This window comes from Synchiropus splendidus, chromosome 7 (genome assembly GCF_027744825.2).
Source record: "Synchiropus splendidus isolate RoL2022-P1 chromosome 7, RoL_Sspl_1.0, whole genome shotgun sequence".
Lineage (NCBI taxonomy): Eukaryota > Metazoa > Chordata > Actinopteri > Syngnathiformes > Callionymidae > Synchiropus > Synchiropus splendidus.
In genome coordinates this window covers 25,781,484-25,804,281 of record NC_071340.1, presented here as the reverse complement: position 1 = coordinate 25,804,281, position 22,798 = coordinate 25,781,484, and the positions used below count along the sequence as shown (strand labels likewise).

The 22,798-nt window shown below is 45.4% G+C and overlaps 1 protein-coding gene across 1 annotated transcript; it reads left to right on the top strand.

Moving 5' to 3' along the window:
• Positions 1–10,009: 10,009 nt before the first annotated feature.
• sfrp1a (secreted frizzled-related protein 1a) lies at positions 10,010–20,320 on the top strand. The gene is made up of 3 exons (XM_053870963.1): positions 10,010–10,602; positions 13,915–13,995; positions 19,258–20,320. The coding sequence occupies exons 1-3, from the start codon at positions 10,053–10,055 to the stop codon at positions 19,581–19,583; spliced, it is 957 nt and encodes a 318-aa protein (XP_053726938.1). The 5' UTR covers positions 10,010–10,052; the 3' UTR covers positions 19,584–20,320.
• Positions 20,321–22,798: the final 2,478 nt, after the last annotated feature.

The following is a 22,798-nucleotide window of genomic DNA, read 5'->3' as shown; positions in this document are numbered from 1 at the left end:
TATGTCTGCTGGAAACGACTCAGCAGGAGGCCGAGAGAGAAAAGACAAGGGCAATAAAAACAAGACAATGAGATGAAAGAAAGTGGAAGGACTTATGACAGCAGTGATTATTCTCATGTTGAGTTATTGGGCTATTCAAATTGTAATTCTGCCCATTGTTTGAAGAGTTTGAGCCGCTTGAATGCAGCTGAAACAATGATAAGGGAGTGATGGCGTTCTGCACTAAATCCAGACTTGGTTTCGAGCTGCGAGCAAAATGGTTTTAAAGTAGCATTTGCTCGCAGAGTTGGAAACCTCTTCATTGTTAGACAGCTACACGGTAGACGTCCACAGCAGTCGACAGCACAAATGGTCCACTTAGTAATGGAGAGTGGATGTGGGAGGCGCAGCTGGACAGAAGATAAGGGAGGAGAAAATAATATTGCCATGACTGAACACCAAACATGGAGCAATACAGTGAATCAGAACTGATAAGTAAGTCGAGCTGTTTAACCAAAACATTGAAAAGTAGAAGAGTGTGCGTCCTTACACTGAAAAAATTGACTCATGAGTTCACATTCTTAGTAACATTCACTGAAATAACTCTCACTTTTCACTAGTAGTAGCGTTTCCTTTGTGTGCGCGTGTAAGCCGTTCTACCTGATGCAGGCGGGACGTAAATCTGTTCCACTTTAGTGCCTTCCCTCCGTCTGCCGCCTCTAATAAAGGCCTCCCACTGTAAACTGTTGCACTTGAATGTTATGACTCAGTTGTAGTGGCTTTAGTGTACAGGAAATAATGAACATAAAACTTTTATTTTTCCTTCTTTTTAAACCGGATGATCCGCAGGAAAATGTAAAGGAACTTCTTAAAATTACAAAGCGAGAAATCGCCTGCGTTTTTTTAAAGGCTGGTGGTTGCGATGAATACACAATAATGAGTGTTAATACTCCATTTAGCATGTGCTGGGAGGACACAGTGTGACAATCCGCAGCAGAAGCACTACCCTCTGGGTAAGGGGTTGGACTTCATCAACCACAGGAACAATAGCCCTAAGTTTGTTATAATGAGTTTGGGGAGGAGGGGGACATTAAGCTGGTCACAAAGAGCCATTAATCGTAATTGTTTATGCATGTTAATGTTAGCCAGAACACCCGCCGAGGTCTGCTTTGTGTCAAACAGCCGGCCGGGGTTGGAGCGCATGCAAGGTGGTGGTGGGACTGCACTCGAGCTGAAGTGATTCAGGTGAGTAACTGAAGGAGTTGCGGTTCCTTTTACACCTCAAATATTCCAAGACACTTTTTAGCACTTGTATAAAACGCAAGCTGCGTTACGATCTTCAGAGTAAGGTGTTGCAGCACTAAATCTTTGTTTCTCAAATGATCCAAAATTTGTCTTTTTGAACTCCTATTTCTAAATATTTTTTACCAGACAGCGCCGGCAGAAACATCAGCTCACTCAGTTTACAATGCCGTAAAATAGAAGTTGGTTGGAGGTGGACTACGTGAGGATGGAAATGACATTGTTTTCAAGAGACAATACGAGGACAGAAAGAGGCTGAAAAAGTGGGAAGAATTCTGCGAAGCTTTGAGATGATTTTTTGTTTCTTTGAAGTGCTCGCTAGAACCTGATGTGAATCAATGTCGGCCTCTTACCAGCTCAACATATGTTTGAATTTGGGCCGGCGAAGTGATGTGAATTTCAAATTCAATTCTACACAATAAACTTTGGGCAACAGTCATGGGAAATTCTGAGATTGCTTTAAGAATTCCTGACCCAAATCATTCAGATTCAGTTTGGCGCAAGAGTCTCACCTCGTGTTTTTGAATGAGCGATGATAGCTGGGAATAAGCACGCATCACCACCAAGCATGCGGCGGCCGAGCTGATCAAGTCCCTGGCCCCGCTCCTCCATTGTGAAAGAGGCAGGTTGCCACAAAAAGACTCCCTAATGTTATTCAGCGGTTTACTCATCCTAATTCTGAGCAGATGAAGCAAGTGAGAGTGCAATTGTGGACAAATTTAAACAGCCAATGCCAGCATAACTTTGGGTAGAAGTTAAGAGACTCTGTCTCAGAGAATCAATCGTGGCTCGGAGGATCGGCATTCGCTGGCTCACAGGCTCGAGCCGACACAGCATCGACTGTAGTCCGAGGAATGTCAGCTTCAGTCTGAGACACTTAGCAAATGAACAGTGCTTTAGCTATCAGAAGGACTCACATGTGACGGGTCAATAGATGCTGTTTTAATCTATTATCCATTTTCTTAGATCTGGACACAAAGAGGCCCAGAGTCGCTACACCGCAGTCCACTCTACTGGAAGAGCATTGAAACACTGAAAGAGCAACCACAGGCTAAAATCTTGTGGGTGAGTCTTGGGTAAGCCTCCGCCCCTTTGGTCATGCCTGGAACACCCAACAAGGGAGGCATCCTGAAGACGATGCCGGATAAAATGGCACCCCTCTGGACTCCAGAGGACCTGAGAAGTTGTTGTATCTCAGCCACTTTTCGCATCGCTGTTGTCTCAGACAGATGTTTCCAGTGCCAGTTAGGGTTTATCCGCTTAACTTCTGAGTCGATCAAAACTGCAGCTCATTCGGAGGCAGATGCTCCTCTTTTCTTCCTCACAGAACACCCATCCTCTACTGCCTTCATGGTGGCTTCCACTGACCGTCTGCACCCACACCTCACCTGTCAACATCATCATGTCTCCAGTGGGCGTTCGCACTATGGACTCAGGTCAAAGTCAGTTTTGCGAACAGACTCCAGACTTCAGTCTGTCTGGACAGCTGTGTCTTGCACTGGGGGAGCGACATTTTTCCCAAATAAATGGGCGCTCGGCGCCAGAAACTGAGTCACCGTGACTTCACAGAAGGCCTCACATTAGCATTCTTACATATGGAACGAAAGGAGCGCCACCTAACCCCATCCTCCATCTTTCTTTTACGTGACGTGCTGCCCACAATGTCAGTAAAATTCTGTTTTCCCAACATCAACCACCAGATTCAGGAACAGTTTCGTTCCTGGTGCTTTCAGGTTGCTGAACGTGGGACAATAGCTGCAATGCTTTGTTTATATTTAGTATATTGGTTTTTTTTTGGTTATACATCTTCTGGTATTTATCTGATATTTACTTATTTTTGAACATATAGTTTTTGTTTTTGTAAAGGCCTCAGACCAAAATTTCGTTGCCATATTATAGTGATATGTTTTTGTGCAACGACAATAAAGAAAGTCTAAGTCTAAGTCTATCAATACATCACACGATGGTAGTGAGGACGTGTTGCGGCACACGACCCGAAGAACCCGATAGTGATACACTCAACAAACGTTGCTGAAACGTTGCACTGCCCTGGAGTTCACTGTTGCCGGTGTTGAGAAGTGACGTCTCTGTGGAAGAAGAGACCGCGACACTGTGATCATTTTGAGAATGTTTCATTGTAGAGATGTGAAGCCTGCATTTTCAAATCTGTTCCACTGGAACCCAATTCATCGCAATGATATGAATCATGGTGGATAGTCTACGGAAAATCCAACATAGATTCTTTAAAAAAAATCTTCATCCAAAATGTGTGTCATGTTTGACAGTCAATGCATTTACCCCTCAAAACCCTTTCATCTGCTTATCTCTGCTCCTCACCCGAGCTAATGGCCTCTCCAGTTAGAGCAGGAAAAGTAAAGCTCACTTTTTATCAAAGGGGTTTTCGTTGGAAAAGCCCCTCTGGGTGGAAATGCCATTGGTGATAGTCGGAAACATCAAGGAAGGCGAGCTGAAAGGTCAGTTCCTCTCAACCTGATTGGAAAGTGTTACAGAGAAATATACTTAAACGGTGATAAATCATACGCGTTTGTCCGTAACTGCCGTGGTTGATCGTGGCACTGTCATCATATTTAACATTGATGGAAAGTCACGTCGAGGCAGGCACGCGTCCCTCTATCCAGCTTTAGTGGAAACAACATAAAGGCTTTGATTAGGGGTAACAAGGGGGAGATAAAAGTCGTGTTTCGGTCAGGAACTTGGGAAGTATTTCTCTCGACCCCACCCCAGCCGCGGCTTCCGTGCTACCTGACGGAAAGCAGGTGTGCTTGCTATTTCTATCATTTCATTGAATAGAGCCGCGGGGTGGACTGCATCTTTCATGGTGATCTGGTGGCCTGGAGCCCATCCAGATGACAGGCATGTCACCACGAGAAACTCGGCTCCTGCCAAAGGCTCTTTAGTGCTCACGTCTGGACAGAGACTCCATGGTCAACCACACAACTGCTTTTATTTTCAAAACACCATCGACGTCAGACAGATCAGCTCATTCGACTCAACGACTCACATCTTGGTGGCGTCTCAGAGAGGAAAGCATTTTCAATAAAACTCAATACACTTTGAGAAAATGGATGATCAGGAATATGTACCAGCACAAAGGCGTAAAACTGTGGTAAGATGTGCGTTCGGTTCCAGCCACAGAGCAACATAACAGCCAAACAATGTGCTCACCTGAAAGTGAAATGCAAGTGTCGATGAACGTCATCTGAAAACACCAATGTCTCTTGTTGATGGATTTGTTTATGCTATCCAGTGCGAGCATGACAGCGCCTCTACAGTCCTGGCACATGTACTGCATCGTTTTGAATCGATTCTGTGAACACTTTTTTAATGAAAATGTTTGGAGAGGAAAATGTGCAGCTCCTTCTGGATGTAGCCTAAGATCGAACTTTTGAAATGTATGTGAACATCATAGTCCAGGCCTCGCCAACCCAATCTTTGCCCAGTTTTATGCGGCTCTTCACCCAATGAGCCGCTGAACTGGCTGGGATTTTGGTCAAGTTGCTATTGAGATGATTGTTTTTGCAGGAAATAAGATGATAAAATAAGAGCTATTCCGGCAAAATGTCACAATATTGTTCAAAGACATTGACTTGCCTTTGACTTTGAAACATAAACAATAAACCTCACAGCACATGTTCCAAGCCAGGCGGGGCGGGGCTTGGAGCACGTTCTAGGTTTGACTCTGTCCTTCCCTCAACTAAAGGTCTGGCCTGTGTTTCACCTGTGACTCACTGTTGATGGAGGTGAAGTCCGTTGAATTCAGTGGAGTGAAGATGAGAGGCTCCAGTCTGCAGCGTGGCTCACCACACACAGACCGGGGCCACGTTATTGGTGGCAGGAGCCACATCCAACATAGAGAAGTCAAGTCAATGGCGCCCACATTTCTATCTACGCCGCTTGATAGTTCCAGGAGGATCAGGGTCAAATGGAGGGATTTGGTAAAAGACATGCACAAGAGACGTACGCCGGACGTGAACCAGCAACCTGGTGACACACAGGGATGAGCTTGAACTGCTATACTGAGTCAGGTGAGCAGCTGCTCAGGTGAAGCCTCACAGCCTGACATGTTTGTAGCATGTGGCTCTGTTCAGCACCACACTCAAACAGTGGGGCTCTGAGCCTCGGACTGGTTGGCCACCCCTGTGATAGTCGGACTATGGGAGAGAAATTCACATTTCTCTGAGTCACACCATGTTACCTAGTTCAGAATCAATGTTGGTGAGGATCCCACCAACTAGGAAAGTGCTTTGGTACATTGTGCAATAATGAACAAAAAAATAAATAAATGAAAAAAATAAAAACAATTAAATCATGAATCAAAAGAAACTAAGATCAGACGGACAGATCGGTTCATCTGCTGCGCCACAGAAGCACACATACAGTAGAAGTGTCAGCTCCTCAGGAAGAGCTTAAGACAGTCTAATGACACTATAAACAGCTGAGAAGCCGTGTGTGTAACCTGTTGATGTCTGTGACCAATACACAAACCTGAGAGCAGCTGCGGTGTTTTTTTTATCCCCAGTCATTCTGCTGTCAGTCTGACTACATTAGCTGTTCGCACTCGGTGGAGGGAGCTGTATTTGCATAAATGTCATTGTTCTGAAAATGGCCAAATAAACAGTCTGAAAAAGGTGACGGTCTGTAAATATTTAATTATATCATGAAACGGGGCAGTTACTCAGTGATCCATGTCGCTCTCGTGGCTGGTACCGGAGCAATCGACACCACGGCGGCTTCACCAAGCTGCTGCCTGCATGAAGACATGGTCACCATTCTTGCCAAGTGCAGCTTCAAATCCCATTATTTTTGGATCTCCACAGTGATCCAGTGGATGTAAAAAATTCCCTTCCAGACACGTCTCGACAGATTTGGTTTATTTTACCAAACAGCTGGAGCCTGGATGGATTTGCAGCCAGTCACCACCTAAACCTTCAAGCCCAAACAATATCCCGCCGTCCTGCTGGTAATGCACTGTTAAGAATCGCACCACAGAGATAACAGACACGGCAAATACTAATATTAGTCTTTGTCCACGGACAAACTCCATGTCCATGTCTGAGCCGATGTTTTGATTCCGGGCGCTGATATTGAGGAGGATCCTTTTCGCGCTCAGGTTTGCTTCAGCAGGACGCCAGCAGCCCGTAACCCTGCCAGCGTGGAGTTGACAGCCACAAGAACTGCCACGCTTATTAAACCATCAGCGTTCATTTGAAATGTTCACAGAAGTGTTGTCTCTCAAGTGGTTTCAGGAATCAGTGGGGTTTTTTTATGAGCCGGCGTCACCTCTGTGGCATGCCGACCGCTCCGCCGTGCTCTTCTGTAACGTATGACTTCACTGAATCTGTGTTGTGTTTCGCCCCCCCCCATTTACTGTTTGGATTTTATTAAAGCCAGACATTGATTTATGGCAATTCCTGACGTTTCGATACGTCGTGTGGAACTTGTGCACTCAGCGAATGATAATCAAGTTTTCAATTCGCCGCCAGACGGCGAAGCTGGTAATGCGTTTACCACGCTGCGGCGGTGGGTTTGTTCCTGGCATCCTTTCAACAAGTGGAGGAAAAAAGCAGGAGGCGAGCGGCGGCGTGCAGACAGCTGCGAAACAGGCCAAGTTTGATCAATACATTGAGCCGCCGCGAGAGAAGGAGGTCTGCGCTTGCTGTGTCCACACTTCCAATCAAATGAAGTGCTTTGTTTTCTTTGCTGCTCAGCAGGAGCTATTAACAAAACAATAGCATGCAAATGTGCCTTCATTCAAATGGAGGCTTCTCTCCCCGTAGCTGTTATCAGAAATCGCCTTCAGGTAATTGACTTTGGCCGGTGGAGTTTAATGAGATTGGATGAAGGAGCATTTCCCCCAAGACTGTGATGGATGTGTCGGATCACCTGAGTGGGCACGGGGGCCAAGAAGGGCCGCCTGTTTATTGTCAGAGCCGATCTCTCCTGGACTTTATTGTTGCCTTGTGTTTTCGCTGGAACAAGCATCTCTGTTTGGCGTTTGGCAACAAGACTTTTGATCCTGTCTTTCAGCACTGAAAACAGTCGATGTGTTTGGCTGCGTTAAATAGGCATGTTCTTCTTATAAACGGTGAACCGAAAGTGATATTTCTAGTCAAACTTTACTATCAACCAGCATCAACAGTGTCAGAGCTTGTTTATGTGACGCCGTAACTCTCAACAAGCAACTAAAGCATCACCATACGTATGCTGTGTTATATGTCAAACTATGTTTAGTTCACCTTTTTGCACTACAACGATGAAAATACAACTTATAGCAATTTAAAAAACATTACTGTTTCAAACAAAACTTAAATAGTCATGCTAGAATTTATTACAAAACTTCAATTGATTTAATCTCATTTATTAATCTGGTTCTTTTTGTTGATTTATTTGCACTTGATCCAAGGGTTTCATTGTGAGTAGATTCATAAGACGTCATAATGTATTTAGAAAGCTTCATAGGAGACGCTATGAATCTTTAATCTGCACAGCTGTTTTGTGTCGATACAGTGGTTTACAAAGGCGGCGGTTGGATGTGCATCACCTTTGTCCATGGAGATCCTCCAGGTTAATTTAGTAAAGAGACAAACAAAGTCTGACTTGGGAGGACATTAAAACACTCTCACACACACATAACATGGAAAGAATTTTGGTGGAAAAGCATAATGAGCTTTCTTTTTCAACGACGGTCTCAGTGGCCAAACACGTGTGGGAGCTCACATGCAAACCAAAATCCGCCATTTTTTTTTCTCCAAATATTTTGTGTTGCTGTTTGATCCTCATCTTGTGCCGTTTAAACACTGCTGCAATAATCGGTCACAAGAGTAACAAGAGCCGTGGTTACCTGACTGGCACTTGAACTTGAGAATGAATGAAGAGCATAAGCATTTATAAAACTTGAATTGTCAGGCGACTGCCTCTCAATCTTTTTATTTGATTACTTTTGAGCGGACTTCCTGTTTCTAAAATGCTCCTAAATCATAATTCAGTTCTGTCCCTTTGTGTCTTGAACATAAATCCAAAACGACTTGAATCTGAGCTCAAAACTACGGTGGCCCTGAAGTGCAACAGACAACAACATTTCACTGTCAACAAAAACAAAAGCCACAGAAGCAGAGACAACGGAAGTTGTCTGGGAAACAAATATGGTCCGTGGTGACCGAGGTCGTCTCTGATCGGACGATAAGCTTTGCGCTGATGGATCGTTTGAAATCTCCTAAATGATCGATGTGGTCAGTCCCAGTGAGGAGACACCTGTCAATGTAAGGACTTTTCTCAACATAAGCCTGAATGGAAAGTCGAAGAGGAAAAGTGTTGAGTTGTCAACTGAAAATGTGATGAAGATAGAGACGTTGTATCAAGAGAAAACGGCAGCTGAGATGCCGACTCCTCTGATTTGGAGGTGAATCTAAACAGGAGGAAAGGTTGGTGCATGAGTCTATTCATGTTTATGTTCCGTTTGGATGTTGCCACGTATGACTGTCCATGAGTGAGTGCAAGTACCGGCCAATACCATAGTAAGGACAAGAAAAATAAAAATACGTGGCCAGTCAGCAGAAAGCTTCATGTCCAATCCACGACAGTCTTTGTGACCATAGCACATCCGCATGTCTAAACAGCTTCCTTGTCTCTGGTCCATTTTGTTTTTATCTGCAGCGGAATGTTTTCGTTGGCAAAAAATTGTTTTTGTTAGAGGCGAAATGTTTTTGTTGTCAGCAAATTGTTTTTGTCAGCAGCGACATGTTTTGGTCTGATGCGAAATGTTTTTGCCCAAAGTGAAATGCATATGTCGGCAGCGAAATGTTTTTGTCTGATGCGAAATGTTTTTGTTGTCAGCAAATTGTTTTTGTCAGTGGCGAATTTTTTTTTGTCAGCAGCGACATGTTTTTGTCTAATGCGAAATGTTTTTTCCTGCAGCAAAATGCTTATGTCGGCAGCGAAATGTTTTTGTCTGATGCGAAATGTTTTTGTTGCCAGCGAAATGTTTTTGTCTGTGGTGAAATTTTTCTCCCAGCAGCGAAATGCTTATGTCGGCAGCGAAATGTTTTTGTCTGATGCGAAATGTTTTTGCCTGATGCGAAATGTTTTTGTTGCCAGCGAATTGTTTTTGTCTGATGCAAAATGCTTTTGTCTGCGGCAAAATGCTTATGTCGGCAGTGAAATGTTTTTGTCCACAGTGAAATGTTTTTGTTGTCAGCAAATTGTTTTTGTCAGTGGCGAATTTTTTTTGTCAGTAGCGACATATTTTTGTCTGATGTGAAATGATTTTGCCAGAAGTCAAATGCTTATGTCGGCAGCGAAATGTTTTTGTCTGATGCAAAATGTTTTTGTCTGCGGCAAAATGCTGATGTCGGCAGCGAAATGTTTTTGTCTGATGCGAAATGTTTTTGTCTGCAGCAAAATGTTTTTGCCAGCAGTGAAATGTTTTCGTCTGAAGCGAAATGTTGTTGTCTATAGTAGTAGATGGGCTCCTCCATTTAGTCAGGATTTTTTTTTCCCCTTTCAAACGACGTTTTGTTTTGACAAAGGAGCAACAAGAAGAGGAGTAAGAGGAAGAGAATGGAGGCTCCCGGGGAGCTTTTGACACGCGGGGTCATTAAGCTGTGAGTGACAGCGCGGTGCCAAAAGGCAGGACCGAGCTGCGATTGGTCGAGCGCAACTTTACAAACTCGGACCCCTCCGAGCTCCGCGCTCACACTCCTGCGCACCTCCTCCTGCTGTCAAGACGCTCCCGAGTCGCCTCCGGCTTTTCCATGAACTGGTCGCGTCCCGAGTCCGCGGCAGCCATGAGGTCCGAGTCCTTGAGCGGCGTGTTCCGCCTGTTGCTGAGCGCGGCGCTGGTGTGCGCCTGCGGCGCGTCCGGGTACGAGTACGTGGACTGGAAGCCGGACAGCTACAACGGCGGGCGCAGCTACGGCAAACCCCCGCAGTGCGTGGACATCCCGGACGACCTGCGGCTGTGCCAGGGCGTGGGCTACACCCGGATGATGCTGCCCAACCTGCTGGAGCACGAGAGCCTGGCGGAGGTGAAGCAGCAGGCGAGCAGCTGGGTGCCGCTGCTGCACAAGCTCTGCCACCCGGGCACGCAGCTGCTGCTCTGCTCGCTGTTCGCGCCCGTGTGTCTGGAGCGGCCCATCTACCCGTGTCGCTGGCTGTGCGAGGCGGTGCGCGACGGCTGCGCCCCCATCATGGAGGCCTTCGGCTTCCCCTGGCCGGAGATGCTCACCTGCGACAAGTTCCCTCAGGACGACGTCTGCATCGCCATGACGCAGCCCAACGCCACCGAGGCCACCAAACCCACAGGTGAGCTCCGACCGCTGCAAAGGTTCAAAGGTCCTCGAGTGAAATCAAGGAACTTTTCATCAAATATAGCCAGTCGTTTTCAAGACAGAAGGCGCCTTTAGAGACACACACAACAAATCCAAACTCTTTGAAATCTCCTAAACCACCTGAAACCCATTTATTACAGGATTATAATGCATATTTACTTATTACACTTAACGTTTAACCTCTGTTGGGTCACTGGTTCTGTTGTAAGTTGGAGAAACCTTTTTTTTTCATTTTCATTTTATCAATAAATTAAATACAAACGTAGTACTTTGGTTGTGAGGCAACGATTGCGACTTTTCAGGATTTTATATTAACAATATACAAGGAATTATTCTCAGACTCATGGTGACTCTTAAAGAAAAAGCAAAGTGTGTTGATATCTATATGATCTATAATGCATATACACTGCAGTGCAAATGTTATGCTTGCTATTCAAAATATTTATCACTGTATTTTCCAGTTGTCTCTGTATCATTGTCCCAGAAACTAGTCGAAACAAAGCTCGGTTTCTATCGTTTTAGCTAAGTTTCGCTTAAAAATTGGTGAGGCTGCAAATGCTGAAAAACGGGGGAAGGGTTCAAAATAACCACAACATTCTTTATTAAAAATACCAAACTGTTTTATTGTTTTTTTTAAATACAGTTGATTCGTCTTCAGGAGTGTGAAAATAACCCAAAAACATGACAATCTTGACTGAAGACTATGTGGCTTCTTATTTGGTGAGAAGGACCTCAAACAAATTCATATGTAAAACGATAAGAATGCTGCAAGAAGGAACACAAATGTGGCGCGTCTGCCCCTGCTTTTATGTACTGCAGTGAATATGCACTTTATTACACCAACTAACTCAAAGTAACTACCTGACTAGGAAAACAAACAGCCAGCACTTTTGCCGCTCTGTAAAAAATGACACCCATGCAGTTAAATGGGCTTGAGAATGTTGTTTCAGTGGCCGCGGCGTGTTTGCAGATGCAAATCCCAGCCCAAACAAGCCAGAGACTATTCAGCTGTGCCACCCCGGAACAGCTCTTGTTTCACATCATCACTCGGCTTGGATTGATTCATGACTTGACATAAAAAAAACCAGTGGCCTGATTGGCGACACATTGATACACACTGATCCTCGGTTTGAAGAGCTTTTACGGAGCTGGAGAGAAGCCATTTAGCAACCAAAAATGTGTTTTGAAATGACCTTTAAAGTCCGAGTCCCATGTATTTGGAGGAGAGCCGTCTGAGTGGCTGACCAGAACATGAAGGTATATCATTCCCACAAACTGCAGTATGCAGTCAGAAATGAATCATTCTTAAATTCAGCCTTAAATACACAACATGGCTCGCAGGATGCAGAGGGCCATAAATGGGAGGACTGTAGATCCACAGCCATGGCTGTATCTGTGTGTGTTCAGAGGGGGGTGGGTGGGATTGACTGACATGGTGGCATGGATGGGGGCGGGGGGGCTGTTCTTCTTCTTAAAAAGAGTCCCGTTTCAGGTTATTCACGGGACCACACAGCTCTCTCTCTCTCTTAATGTACGTCACCTGTTATCGTTTGTTGTCAGCGCCCGTGAAATTACATTTCAAAAAAGAGCCAGTTCTTGTAGCCAGTTTCTGCTGGATGCCAGCGACCGTCTTCATTCCCACCAATTTCAGCTTCCAGGAACCACAAGAGATATAGAAGTAGTGTAGCACCACGGACAGTCAAGACAGATGGCTTTATTTGTCCATTTATTTTTCATTTGCTTTCATTTTCTATAGCCATTTTTTAAATAATAAAAAAACATTTCTTATCGTAGTTTGACTACTTTTAATAGAATCCTGCTCAGGAGTCGCCTGAACATTCACGAACGACGCTTCTTCCAGCTGATATTTTGGAAGTTGTGTATCATGCTACGTTGGCATAACACTACAGAGGTCGACGGTTTCGGCCAAGATTTGTTAAAACAGTGGCAGAGCCACTCCCCCCCAACAAGAACCTAACATAGAACATTTATTGAATTGATGTTAGCTTTCATTCTTCAGAAGTAAATCTCACTCCAGTCTGCAGATGTCCTGAACTGGTCCGCCTCTTCGGTCCGGGCAGGATTTGTGACTTAAGTTCTACGAGGAGTGGACGTGTTCCGGTCACTTAGTTATGATGTTTTTTATGATGATTAAAAACATCCCAGAAACACCGTAGTCATGTCCACCTCCGTGCTGCATGGTGTGTTCTCCGCTTGTTTTGGTCTCTCCGCTTTGTTTAATCCCGTGTGATCATGTGAGATTTCATCCAGAAGGAGAATAATCCTTTGTTTCTGTCGTTTTCAATCGTTTGCATATTATGGAAACTGTGGGACAAAAAAAAACTATTGTGTTCCAGTCTGATTTCAGATGCACTGCAGTGACCATCTCTCCTGAAAAGATGAACATTTAAGGCATTTCTTCAGACCATTTGGAAATGAGGACCAGCTAGTCCGTTAACGGAGCAAAGCACAATAGTGATAATTGATTTAAAGGACAAACTGGCTCATAATGGCAGCAGGACAGAGCAAGTCTGTCAACAGTGTGTGTTTTCACAAGCTCTTCACACCTCGGCGATACTTTCACAAGCTTTCGCCAAACACATGTAATGGACAACTGGGCAATGAGGAGCAAGCTATTTGTTCTCTTCCTTTTCTCCCCCCTTTTCACTCCGTCCATCCAGACTCACGGTGTGATGTTGGATTCCAGTCAGCTTGAATTAAAACACTGCAAGATGCCGCGAAGGCCGCTCCAACTTTGTTTGGCGCGGTGATATCATCTGTGGAATTCAGGAATAAGAAGGAAAAAAAAAGGTGCCGGTTGAATATTTACAGATATGTGCCTCAAGTCCGTGTTTGGCTCGTGGTTCCGGGGGTCATTATCTTCTTTTTAGGGGATTTCACAGTGAATTCTGGAACTTTCTCACGTGTAAAACGCAGCACATCATTTCAGATCTGAACTGTCCAAATGCAGCTGAGAGCAAAGCAGTGTTTACTGCAGTGTTTAGTTACAGCCCGTCATAAAAGCCCAAGACATTCCTGACTGAGGTCACTTCATCTGGGGGTACAAAGCCTTGCAGACGAGACTCCACTCCAGATAGCATCTCTGGATGCGTATGTGTGCGTAAGGTGTGTCTAGCCTTTCATGATGGATCGGTTCAGCTCAGTGTTTGACCTTTATCATTGTGTTTATCCTTTCCAATGTGTAAAATGATGTTTTTTTTCTTCTAGATTTAGCTTCCTTTTTTTTCCTTTACCTCTTTATTGATCTTGTTTTCCTCCCTCACAGGTTACTCACCCATCTGCCCTCCATGTGACAATGAAATGAAAACAGACGCCATGCTGGATCACATGTGTGCCAGCGAGTTCGGTAAGCCTTCTCTCCCTGGGACATGATAAGATTTGGCCCTTAGTTTCACAGACGGCTTCTCGGTCTATTTTATACCGCGTAAGCCCAAGTTGTCTTCGGGTCAGAAGTCACTGGTCTGAGTACACAGCCGGGGTAATGGACTGGTGTCAGCTTTTATTTGAAAGGTCAGTGCCGTTGTAAAGAAGAATGTTTACTCTGCTGTCTGGACTGAATCTTACCTCCCTTCAGTTGTTTGTGGACTTGTTTGCAAGTCGGATCCCGGGGATACTCAACACCAAACTTCACTAGCAGAAAGCTTGCACCCATTGAACTGAACTAGTGACCATCCACTCCCTCTCACTCTGTCCCGGCTCAAAAAGGGCCTCTTTAAATTCTGAAAATCGGAAGGTATTTACAATGACAAACTGATGTAATAGCTGCTACATAATCCTTATTTTCTTTGCAGAATGTTCGGTTTTCTAACCGCACATGGAAACAATCTCTGCATTATGAGCCCCTAAACATTTTTGAGCAACATCAGAGACTTCAGTATGTGGCGCTAATAGCAGTGGGTTTGGCTTTTGGACTGTTGGTGGTTTTGGATGTATACACCACCACCACAATTCACAAGTGAACGGTTGCGCTGTACCTCGCTTGTCGGGAGAAACGTGGAAACGTTTGGATTGTATCTATCAAAGGTCAAAGTTGAAATCATTGATGCTTGCTTCAGTCATGATGGACTCTTCTCTGTCGTTCTGAGAACTACACTTTGTTGCTTAGGTGGTTTTCTGCAAGAACGTTAACTGTGGCAGTTTATAGAAAGGTGCAGTGGTGACGGTTAGACAAGGGTTCATGAACTAATTCAATGAAACCTCACACCATTTCTGAAACAAGAGCTCCATCTGGTGGCCTCTGAACATTAGGACACTGTTTCATCAACCCTGCAGTACTGTTTCACGATACTTCATCACCAGTAGGTACCCATAGTTCTTGCCACCGCAGCCGAGCCTAGAGGATCCCAACACTGGGAGTCCAACCCTTACACTTGGTGACCTGTGATGGCTCAGTCTACGTTGTGATTGTCATGCTAATATAGCATGACGCTACATGCTTGTGGATATGCTCTGCCATCTTCTTCTCTTGTGTCTCATCGCCACCCATAGGCAGGGCCTGTGTACTACCTTGTCTTATATCGGTCCAGGTGGAAAGTATAGACGTACAAATCCTTGTGTTTACACCAAAGAAGCAGAGCATTTTGTCTTGAAAAGCGAGTGACCAAACTGGATCTCAGTTGGACGATGGAAGCGTTTTGTGCCCCACTGGACTTTTCACACATCCAATTATTCTGACATCCAGGAAGAATGTGTCTTGACTCACTGATTTGCTTCGCAACATTTTTGCCAGCTCTATAAATTACAGGTGGCACATTGAGAGAACAGGGGTCAGTGGAAACTTGGGTGTGGACAAATGTTTCTGTCGAAGTTGTTTGACTAACTGCTGGGCTGTTTATGCGTCTGTGGTGGTGGGACCTTGTCTGTCAGCGTGCTGATGTGCCGGGGGGTGGTGGGGAGGGGCAGCGCTACATTCATGTCTGGTTCAATCCGTGGGGAAGACGGGTGTTGTTTTGTTTCCTTGTCCAAAGTCTAGCAAGCATCTGAGGACATACAGAGTCGGGAGCCAGCGCTGGTGGATATCAGAGAACATAAATAGCAGCCAATGACAACAGCCGTGGGTTCAAGCTGCTGTCATCATGTTGACCGATGAATTTGAAGGGACCAGATGTGCCAAATCCAGATGTTTTGTTTCTGAAAATCACGTCATAGTGAGTTCTTGTTGTGTCGGCGGAACCTCATATATCGTCTTTAAGTAATGTTTCCCTGAAGTTTCTCATAGGAACGTAAGAGTCAAATTGAACATTTCAAACGTAAACATTTTTTATTGTGACAAATGAACCCCCATGTCAGCGGCCCAGCGATGGTGGTGGCTTGAGCAGACAGGGGTCAGTGGGTGTCTGACAGCAGCGCGATCCCTGTCTAATATCACAGCAGCACAGCCAACCGTTTGTTTGTCGCGTTTTCCACCAGGCCGATGGAAAGTTGTTCTGTTCTGAGGAGAACGCTGCAACAGTAAATACAACTGACAGCAGCCGACGCCAAGCACAACACAATGTCTTGAATTTGAGAGAAAGAAAAACACGCCGACGGAAAATACTCTTTAATCACCGCTTGTTTTATTTTCCCAACGACAGACAGGACTGGAGCGCTCTTTGAGCTCCACACCAGAAGATAACATGTTATCTCGTGTGAACACTGGGGGTCTGGAAAAGCTGCGAGTCAATGGCAGTGAGTTAGCGCCTTTGTGCTCGGCGCAGACTGGAAGTTGCACATTCACTTCCTCTGGTGTTCATGTAACACGCTGCGTAATGACATGGATTGCACAAGTGAGAGTGAGCTCAACACACGCTGTTTAAAGCGACAGGACTTTTGGAGTCAACTCAATTCTAGCCCCTAATGTCTGTGGGTTGCTCATACGTTTCCCTCTGATCATGGCGATTTGCGGTGCTCAGCTGGTAACAGATTTACAGCTCATCCCACTCAACACTTGGGTCCCACTACAATTTAGCTCAGTGCTTAAGGTTTTACGGTACCACATTGTCCCGCAGACTCCAAACACCCTTCAATTTAATCTCTCTCCTGCCTCTGGATAGCTCACTTTGTTGTCATTGCCAAAGTGCGCCGCCCCTCCACCCCTTGCTGATGCAGTAAACAGGCACTGCTGGAGGACCGAGGGCTTAAGCTTTAGGGATGAGGTTATTGTGAGTGAGAAGAGGCATCGGGGTTTATGACACGCTGGGGCTTGGGGTCATGTTTGCGGCTCTGGAGCAGCAAAGGACCTTGTGGCAGGGGTCACTCACGTTGGGTTAAAGGGAAGAAATCGAGCGCACAGAAAGTTGAAATTCCTGGAAATGATTCCGTCATGAGGTATGTCAAAAATATGCGTCATGAACTCTTATTTCGCCGAAGAGTTATTCTCAGTCAGCACAAATTGTTATTCATTGTCAAGACGGGAAATTCTACCCTCATCCTCACTCCCGTCATATATTGACATTGTGAAAGTGGACGTTTGCGTCCTGTCCTGACGCCAAAGGCAGCGCGTCATGTTGAAGAAAGACAGAGGTTGGATGAGCCATGGGATGGCGCTCCTTTCCTGCTACACCTAACAACGTGTCAGTTGCTTTCAGTGACTGTGAGTTCCACTTTCTCTTGTGAAGATCTATAGGAAATTGGGTTCCAAAGGTATCTCAATATCAGGGAAACGATTGGAACGGTTTAAAGTGATATCAGGTGATAACAGATGCGCTAATAATGACATGTTTGGTGCCACATTGCAGAAGGGGCATGAAGGTGATGAGCTTTGACCAATAAGATGCTGCTACTGGTCGCGCTCAGGACGTCACAGACGAGATCGACGAATGATGTGGATGTGTCTTTAATGTCTAAACCAGGGAGCACTGTTTCATGGTAATATATATCGGTCGTCCACTTTCCGATCTAGCTGTGTATCACACGCAAGCAAGCCTACAGGTCCCGCTGGACTGAATAGCGTGTCCGTGTCTCTGGTCTCAGTGACAAGTTTGCAGTGTCAGTTTGTATTACAAGAGTAAAACCTTGAGGGAGATTAGTGTAGCATTTGATCCTGCCTCTGCTCACCAAGCAGAGATTAAACCATCAAAAACAAGGTGCAGTGCAAGTTCAAGTGTCAGAGGATTAGCTAGCATGAGGGGTTTATCGCGGCGGAGTGGTTCTGGGGTGGCCCCTCCGCGACTCACTAATTATGAAGGTTAGTCTTTTTGATTCCACTGAACGCTAAGCTCTCTTCCCAGAGATGAGAGACTGAGGATAAGAGTACTAATCCTTACCATGTGCACTCTAAATACTGGCGGGAAAAAAAACCTTGGATCACGTTTAACACCTTAATTAGCAATGCACGCATCAAGAGAGGCGCGCGGGGGGGAGGGAGGGGGTTCACAAGTGGAGGTCTCATTTTAGGAATTGGCCCGTCACGAGGGCATGGCTTTTTCTTCCCGGTCAGCCAGTGAAACTGCATGTATTTTTGTTCTCCTTCAAGGCCCTAACGTGTGGAGGCAGATGGAGACTGGGACCACCTCAGTGGGACCCGTGCTCTGTTTCAGGGGGAGCGATAAGAAGGTTAACTAGAGTTGAGTGACGGATTAGTTGGTTCACTTGAGCATCAGATGTTCAAACAAATGCAAGGGCCAATAAAAGGGGGGTTTGGTCGCACAAGAAGGTTCTTTTCACCGTTCCTTCTGGACTAGAAGAATTTTTCTTGAATGTGAATCTTTTTGTTTTGCTATTGTTTGATTCCACTAGGGAGAAACTTACCTCATCTTTTTTCTCATGGCTGATCAAAACCTGGTTTGGTTTCAACACAGAACAGTTTTTATGTTTTAATCCAATTATTACTGAGCATGATGACTACTTCTTGGAACTGCTGATCAGATTTTGCTCTTTCTTTCCACTGGTTTTTATGAGCCGTAAAAGTGCCATTGGAGTGTTGTTACATCCTGCTCTGTATACTGATAGAGGAGAAAGCTGGAGGAGCAGTGACAGTGTTTGAATGGCCGGCTGTGTCCAGGCAACAGGAGTAACTCTAATGGAAAAGAGTAGCTCGTCCTCTTAACAGATGGTCGGACAAATTGCCTTGGCTCCTTCAAACCGTCCGAAATAGCTTCAGAAGAACGTTTTGAAAACATGCCGTCAATATCACGGAACACTTCTGGAGTGGATAAAGATCTGGCGACCTTGGCGCTGGTCAGCGGCGCGTTTGGGAGAGTTGGTGGTCAGTTTAAGCAGGAGGGACTTAGAGTGAGATGGAGTTCTGGTGGGCTTCAAACTCCTCATATCTGAATCCGATAGATCACTAGATCACCGTCTGCTGTAAAATGTTTGGACTTGAACAACTCATTCAGTGAAACTTCACATCATTTCTAAACCAAGAGCTCCATCTAGTGGCCTCTGAAAATCAGGACACTGTTTCATCAACCCTGCAATACTGTTTCATGATGCCTCACCTACCCATCACTGTTATACAGTTATTATTATTTATACAGTTATTGAGTTCAGATGAAACGGCTCCATAATGTGTTTCAGTGAACTGGAAAGACTCACACCAATTCCCAGTAACTTGAATCTTCACCCTGTTGGTGTCAGAAAGCCTCCAGGATAAGCCACGCTCATGTTTCTCTGCTTTGGTCTCTTACAGCGTTCAAAGCCAAAATCAAGGAGGTGAAGCGAGAGAACATGGATCGCAAGGTGATTCTTCAGAAGAAGAAGAAGCTGCTGAAGGCCGGCACCCTGAAAAAGAAGGACCTGAAGAAGCTTGTGCTGCTCTTGAAGAACGGCGCCGACTGCCCCTGCCAGCAGCTGGACAACCTGTCGAACCACTACCTTATCATGGGCCGCAAGGTGGACAAGCAGTTCCTGCTGACCGGCATCCACAAGTGGGACAAGTCGAGCAAAGAGTTCAAAAAGGCCATCAAGAAACTCAAGACCTACAAGTGCCCCGCCTTTGAGAATGTCTTCAAATAGGACTCTGGCTCGGCCCCTACACTACATGGACTTGCACAAGCATTCACATCATTCTTTCTTCTGTCTTGTTTATATCTATATATCTTTTGTATATTTACACCTTTGGAATGTCGACTGTCTTGTTTTATCAGCAAATTGAACGCGGGATATTTTTCGTAAGAGCCCTTCCTCGATGATTCTAAACCTCCATCTGCCTGTAGATACTTTGGTCCTCCTCTACTGTGTTGGTCTGTACAGCTCATAGTTTTGTTTTTTTTTCTCCAATTCACCATGTTCTGCAATACCTTGGTTGAAATGCGAGGGGTATTTATTGAGTCCTCTGCAAATGGTTCCGTCCCGCAGTAGCCAGAACCACCAGGTGGAGATCGGGTCGGATGGAAACGTTGCTTCCGCAGAGCCAGCGATGAAGACTCCCCTTGTGTGGTGACTCACGGTTTTGACTGATTCTTTTTCGCCCCCCAAAGACTTCCATATCTGCACCCCAACATGTGCAGGTGTGTCGTCCTGTTGTTTCTGCGGCTCTGCTCTCACTGCAGCAGTCATTATTCTCTGGTAATGGAAAATGCCCTGCGGCGCTGAAAAAGTGAAAATATTGCCAATTGTGTGCTCTGGTGTGTTTCGCTGGGTGTTGCTGGTCTGTTTTAGCACTATTTTTGTCTCATGGTTGGAATGTCATGCGATGAACTGTTGCCTCATTACATGTACATATAAATTTTACATAAATGCGAAAAATACAAGGTGGTTGTGATTATTTACGGTCGTTTCCGAAACGATGAAGTGTGAGGAAAAGTATCGGGTTCGTCCTCTGGACCGAACGCTGAGTCTAGCAAGAGCGTCTTTCAAGACGTGATGAGGCGGCCAACAGGCACTGATGTCGGCCTCAGGACCATAAACCTCGGCAGGCCACAGAGCTATCGACAATCCACATCTGTCAACAGGCAGCCATGCCAAGAAGGAAAACTGCGCTGAGCTATTTAAAGACAGGAGGAGTGGAATGAAATGTTAGATTCAAATGTGGAGTTCACAGAGGTACAGTTTATACTCAGCAAATGTGTGAGAGACGACACTGACAACAAAGTGGTCGCCCTCATGAGATCTTAAAGACGCCATGGCACTGGTCAAGTCAACTGAAAGGTGGAGGCCAGTCGGTGTCTGAACATTGTCCTGTAGCTTTTATCCCAAACAACTTAGGAGCAACTGTTACACCCTATAGAGAGCGACAAGCACATGAAGCAAACAGAGCTCCTCCATCCTTTGTCAACACTGTCCAGAGGACAAAAAAGGTTGCTGACCCACAGTGATGCGGAACATCATAAGTACTTTCATAATGTGACAGAAAATACTTCAGTTACATTACATTTTACAAGAACAAAAAGAGTGAAAGGAACTTATACAAGAGGAGATTTTTGCGGCGTTACGTTCTACTTACGCTGGTGCTACAACTGACAGTACATGTTGAAACGTTGTTACTGAGTTATTATATTGTGAACATGTAACGCCGACTTCCACCGGGAGAGAAAAGACGACAAAAAATGTGGTCAAACCAGTTCGAGTCTCCATGTTAAGTCAAGTAATAGTCTGACCGAGTCAAGTCATCGTCTCGCCCCGCACTATCAAGTCAAGTCTCCATTTCTAATTAAATACCATCTCGTCTAGTCAAGCGTTTAGTCTTAAGTCAAGACTCCACGTCTAGTTACAGTCTGGTTGAGTCCTGCCTCGTCTAGTCATCGACTTGTCTTGCTCCGTCAAGTCAAGTCTCCACTTCAAGTTAAGTAACCATTTAGTTGGATCTCGTCCGGCAAGTCATCGCTTTTCGTCGAGTTCTGCCAAGTCTTGTGACATCTCATCTTGTCATGGTCTTGTCAAGTCATTTTGTCTTTTTTCGTCAAGTCAAGTCCAAGTCTTGTTCTGTTCCCGTCTTGTCTGGCTTTGTCCTCGCTCTCTTTTTCAGTTGCCCCTCAGGTGTATGTTTGGACTACTAGACTAAAGCTCTAACAGCTAAAATCAGTAACAAAAGTGGAGCTGAGAGTCAAACCAAAGTCAGAGTCCAAGTCACATGAGTTGGAGTGGAACTCCTGCCTGAACCTCTGAACACTGTTGGATGGGTTTTTGATGAAATATCAGATGGGACGTCCAAGTAGTTAGTCCAGGGCATCTAAACAGCAAAACATTGAACGGCCTTTCCAAAAAAACAGGAAGTATCACCCCACATCCCATCCATCTGGATCCAGTAACAGCTTTGGAATTGGAAAATATATTTCAGATGTTGACTTACTAATCATGAGTCCGGCTCCCTTCGGAGGAGCGTCGGAAAATCCAGCTTTCACCTATTAGAGCCTGATCTTTGGGTTCATAGTCGCAGTGGAAACCGCAAGTTCACAATCCTGATAGAGTGAAATTTTTTATTGGTTACACCTCAGCGATCTGGAATGTGGCATTATAAATCAGCGCGGCTTTGACTTCAGCCCGCGTGAGCTCATCGGATGGAGAGCTCTCAGGTGTGTGCAACTGCTGGCTCCTTGTTTCAGGTCTGGGACTTGACCCTGCTCACCACGCAAGAGTGGAAAGTAATGTGCATGCAGCGGGATGAAGAGTGAGGGGCCTTCTCTGTTTTGTTTTACAAGCATTACATGTCCTGCACTGCACTGATAACAGGCAGATAGGACTAAACATGCGAGTGCTGACTCTTCTTTGGCAGCTGAAATCCCTTACCTTACCTTATCGTACCCCTCCTCCAGACCTCTACCTTCATGTCCGCCTTTATCAGATGAGTGTCTTCCTTCTTCTCCAGCCAAGTCCTCTCCAGTTATCCCAACCATCTGAGCCCGGCCTCCCTTTGCTTCCAAACTTGCGCTGAGCTGACCCTCTGTTGTCCTTCCTGGTCGCTCCCAAATAAAACCTGAGCATCTTCAACTCTAACTTTGGCCCCAGTCTTCACGTCAGAGCTACGGTCTCCAGCCCTTTCATCATGGCAGGTCTCACTACTGTCCGATAGAGCCTCTCTTTCTGCTCATCTTCTTTCGTAGATCGCCCCAGACAGTCGCCTCTACCTGTTCCACCTTGCCTGCACTCTACTCCTCACTTCTTTTTGTCTCTGTCCATCACTCTGCGTGACTGATCCAGAACGCTCAACCTTATCGTCTCCAGTCTTCCTCTTCCTCGTGTTTTCTCTTGCTTCTAGTAAGCTTCTCCTACTCATCTTTACTCTCACTACA

Excerpts from the sequence above, each read along its gene's own strand:
- sfrp1a (XM_053870963.1), top strand. The coding sequence starts at position 10,053 with ATGAACTGGTCGCGTCCCGAGTCCGCGGCAGCCATGAGGTCCGAGTCC. Across the intron at positions 10,603-13,914 it reads CGAGGCCACCAAACCCACAG|GTTACTCACCCATCTGCCCT; the intron begins GTGAGCTCCGAC and ends CCTCCCTCACAG. Across the intron at positions 13,996-19,257 it reads CATGTGTGCCAGCGAGTTCG|CGTTCAAAGCCAAAATCAAG; the intron begins GTAAGCCTTCTC and ends GGTCTCTTACAG.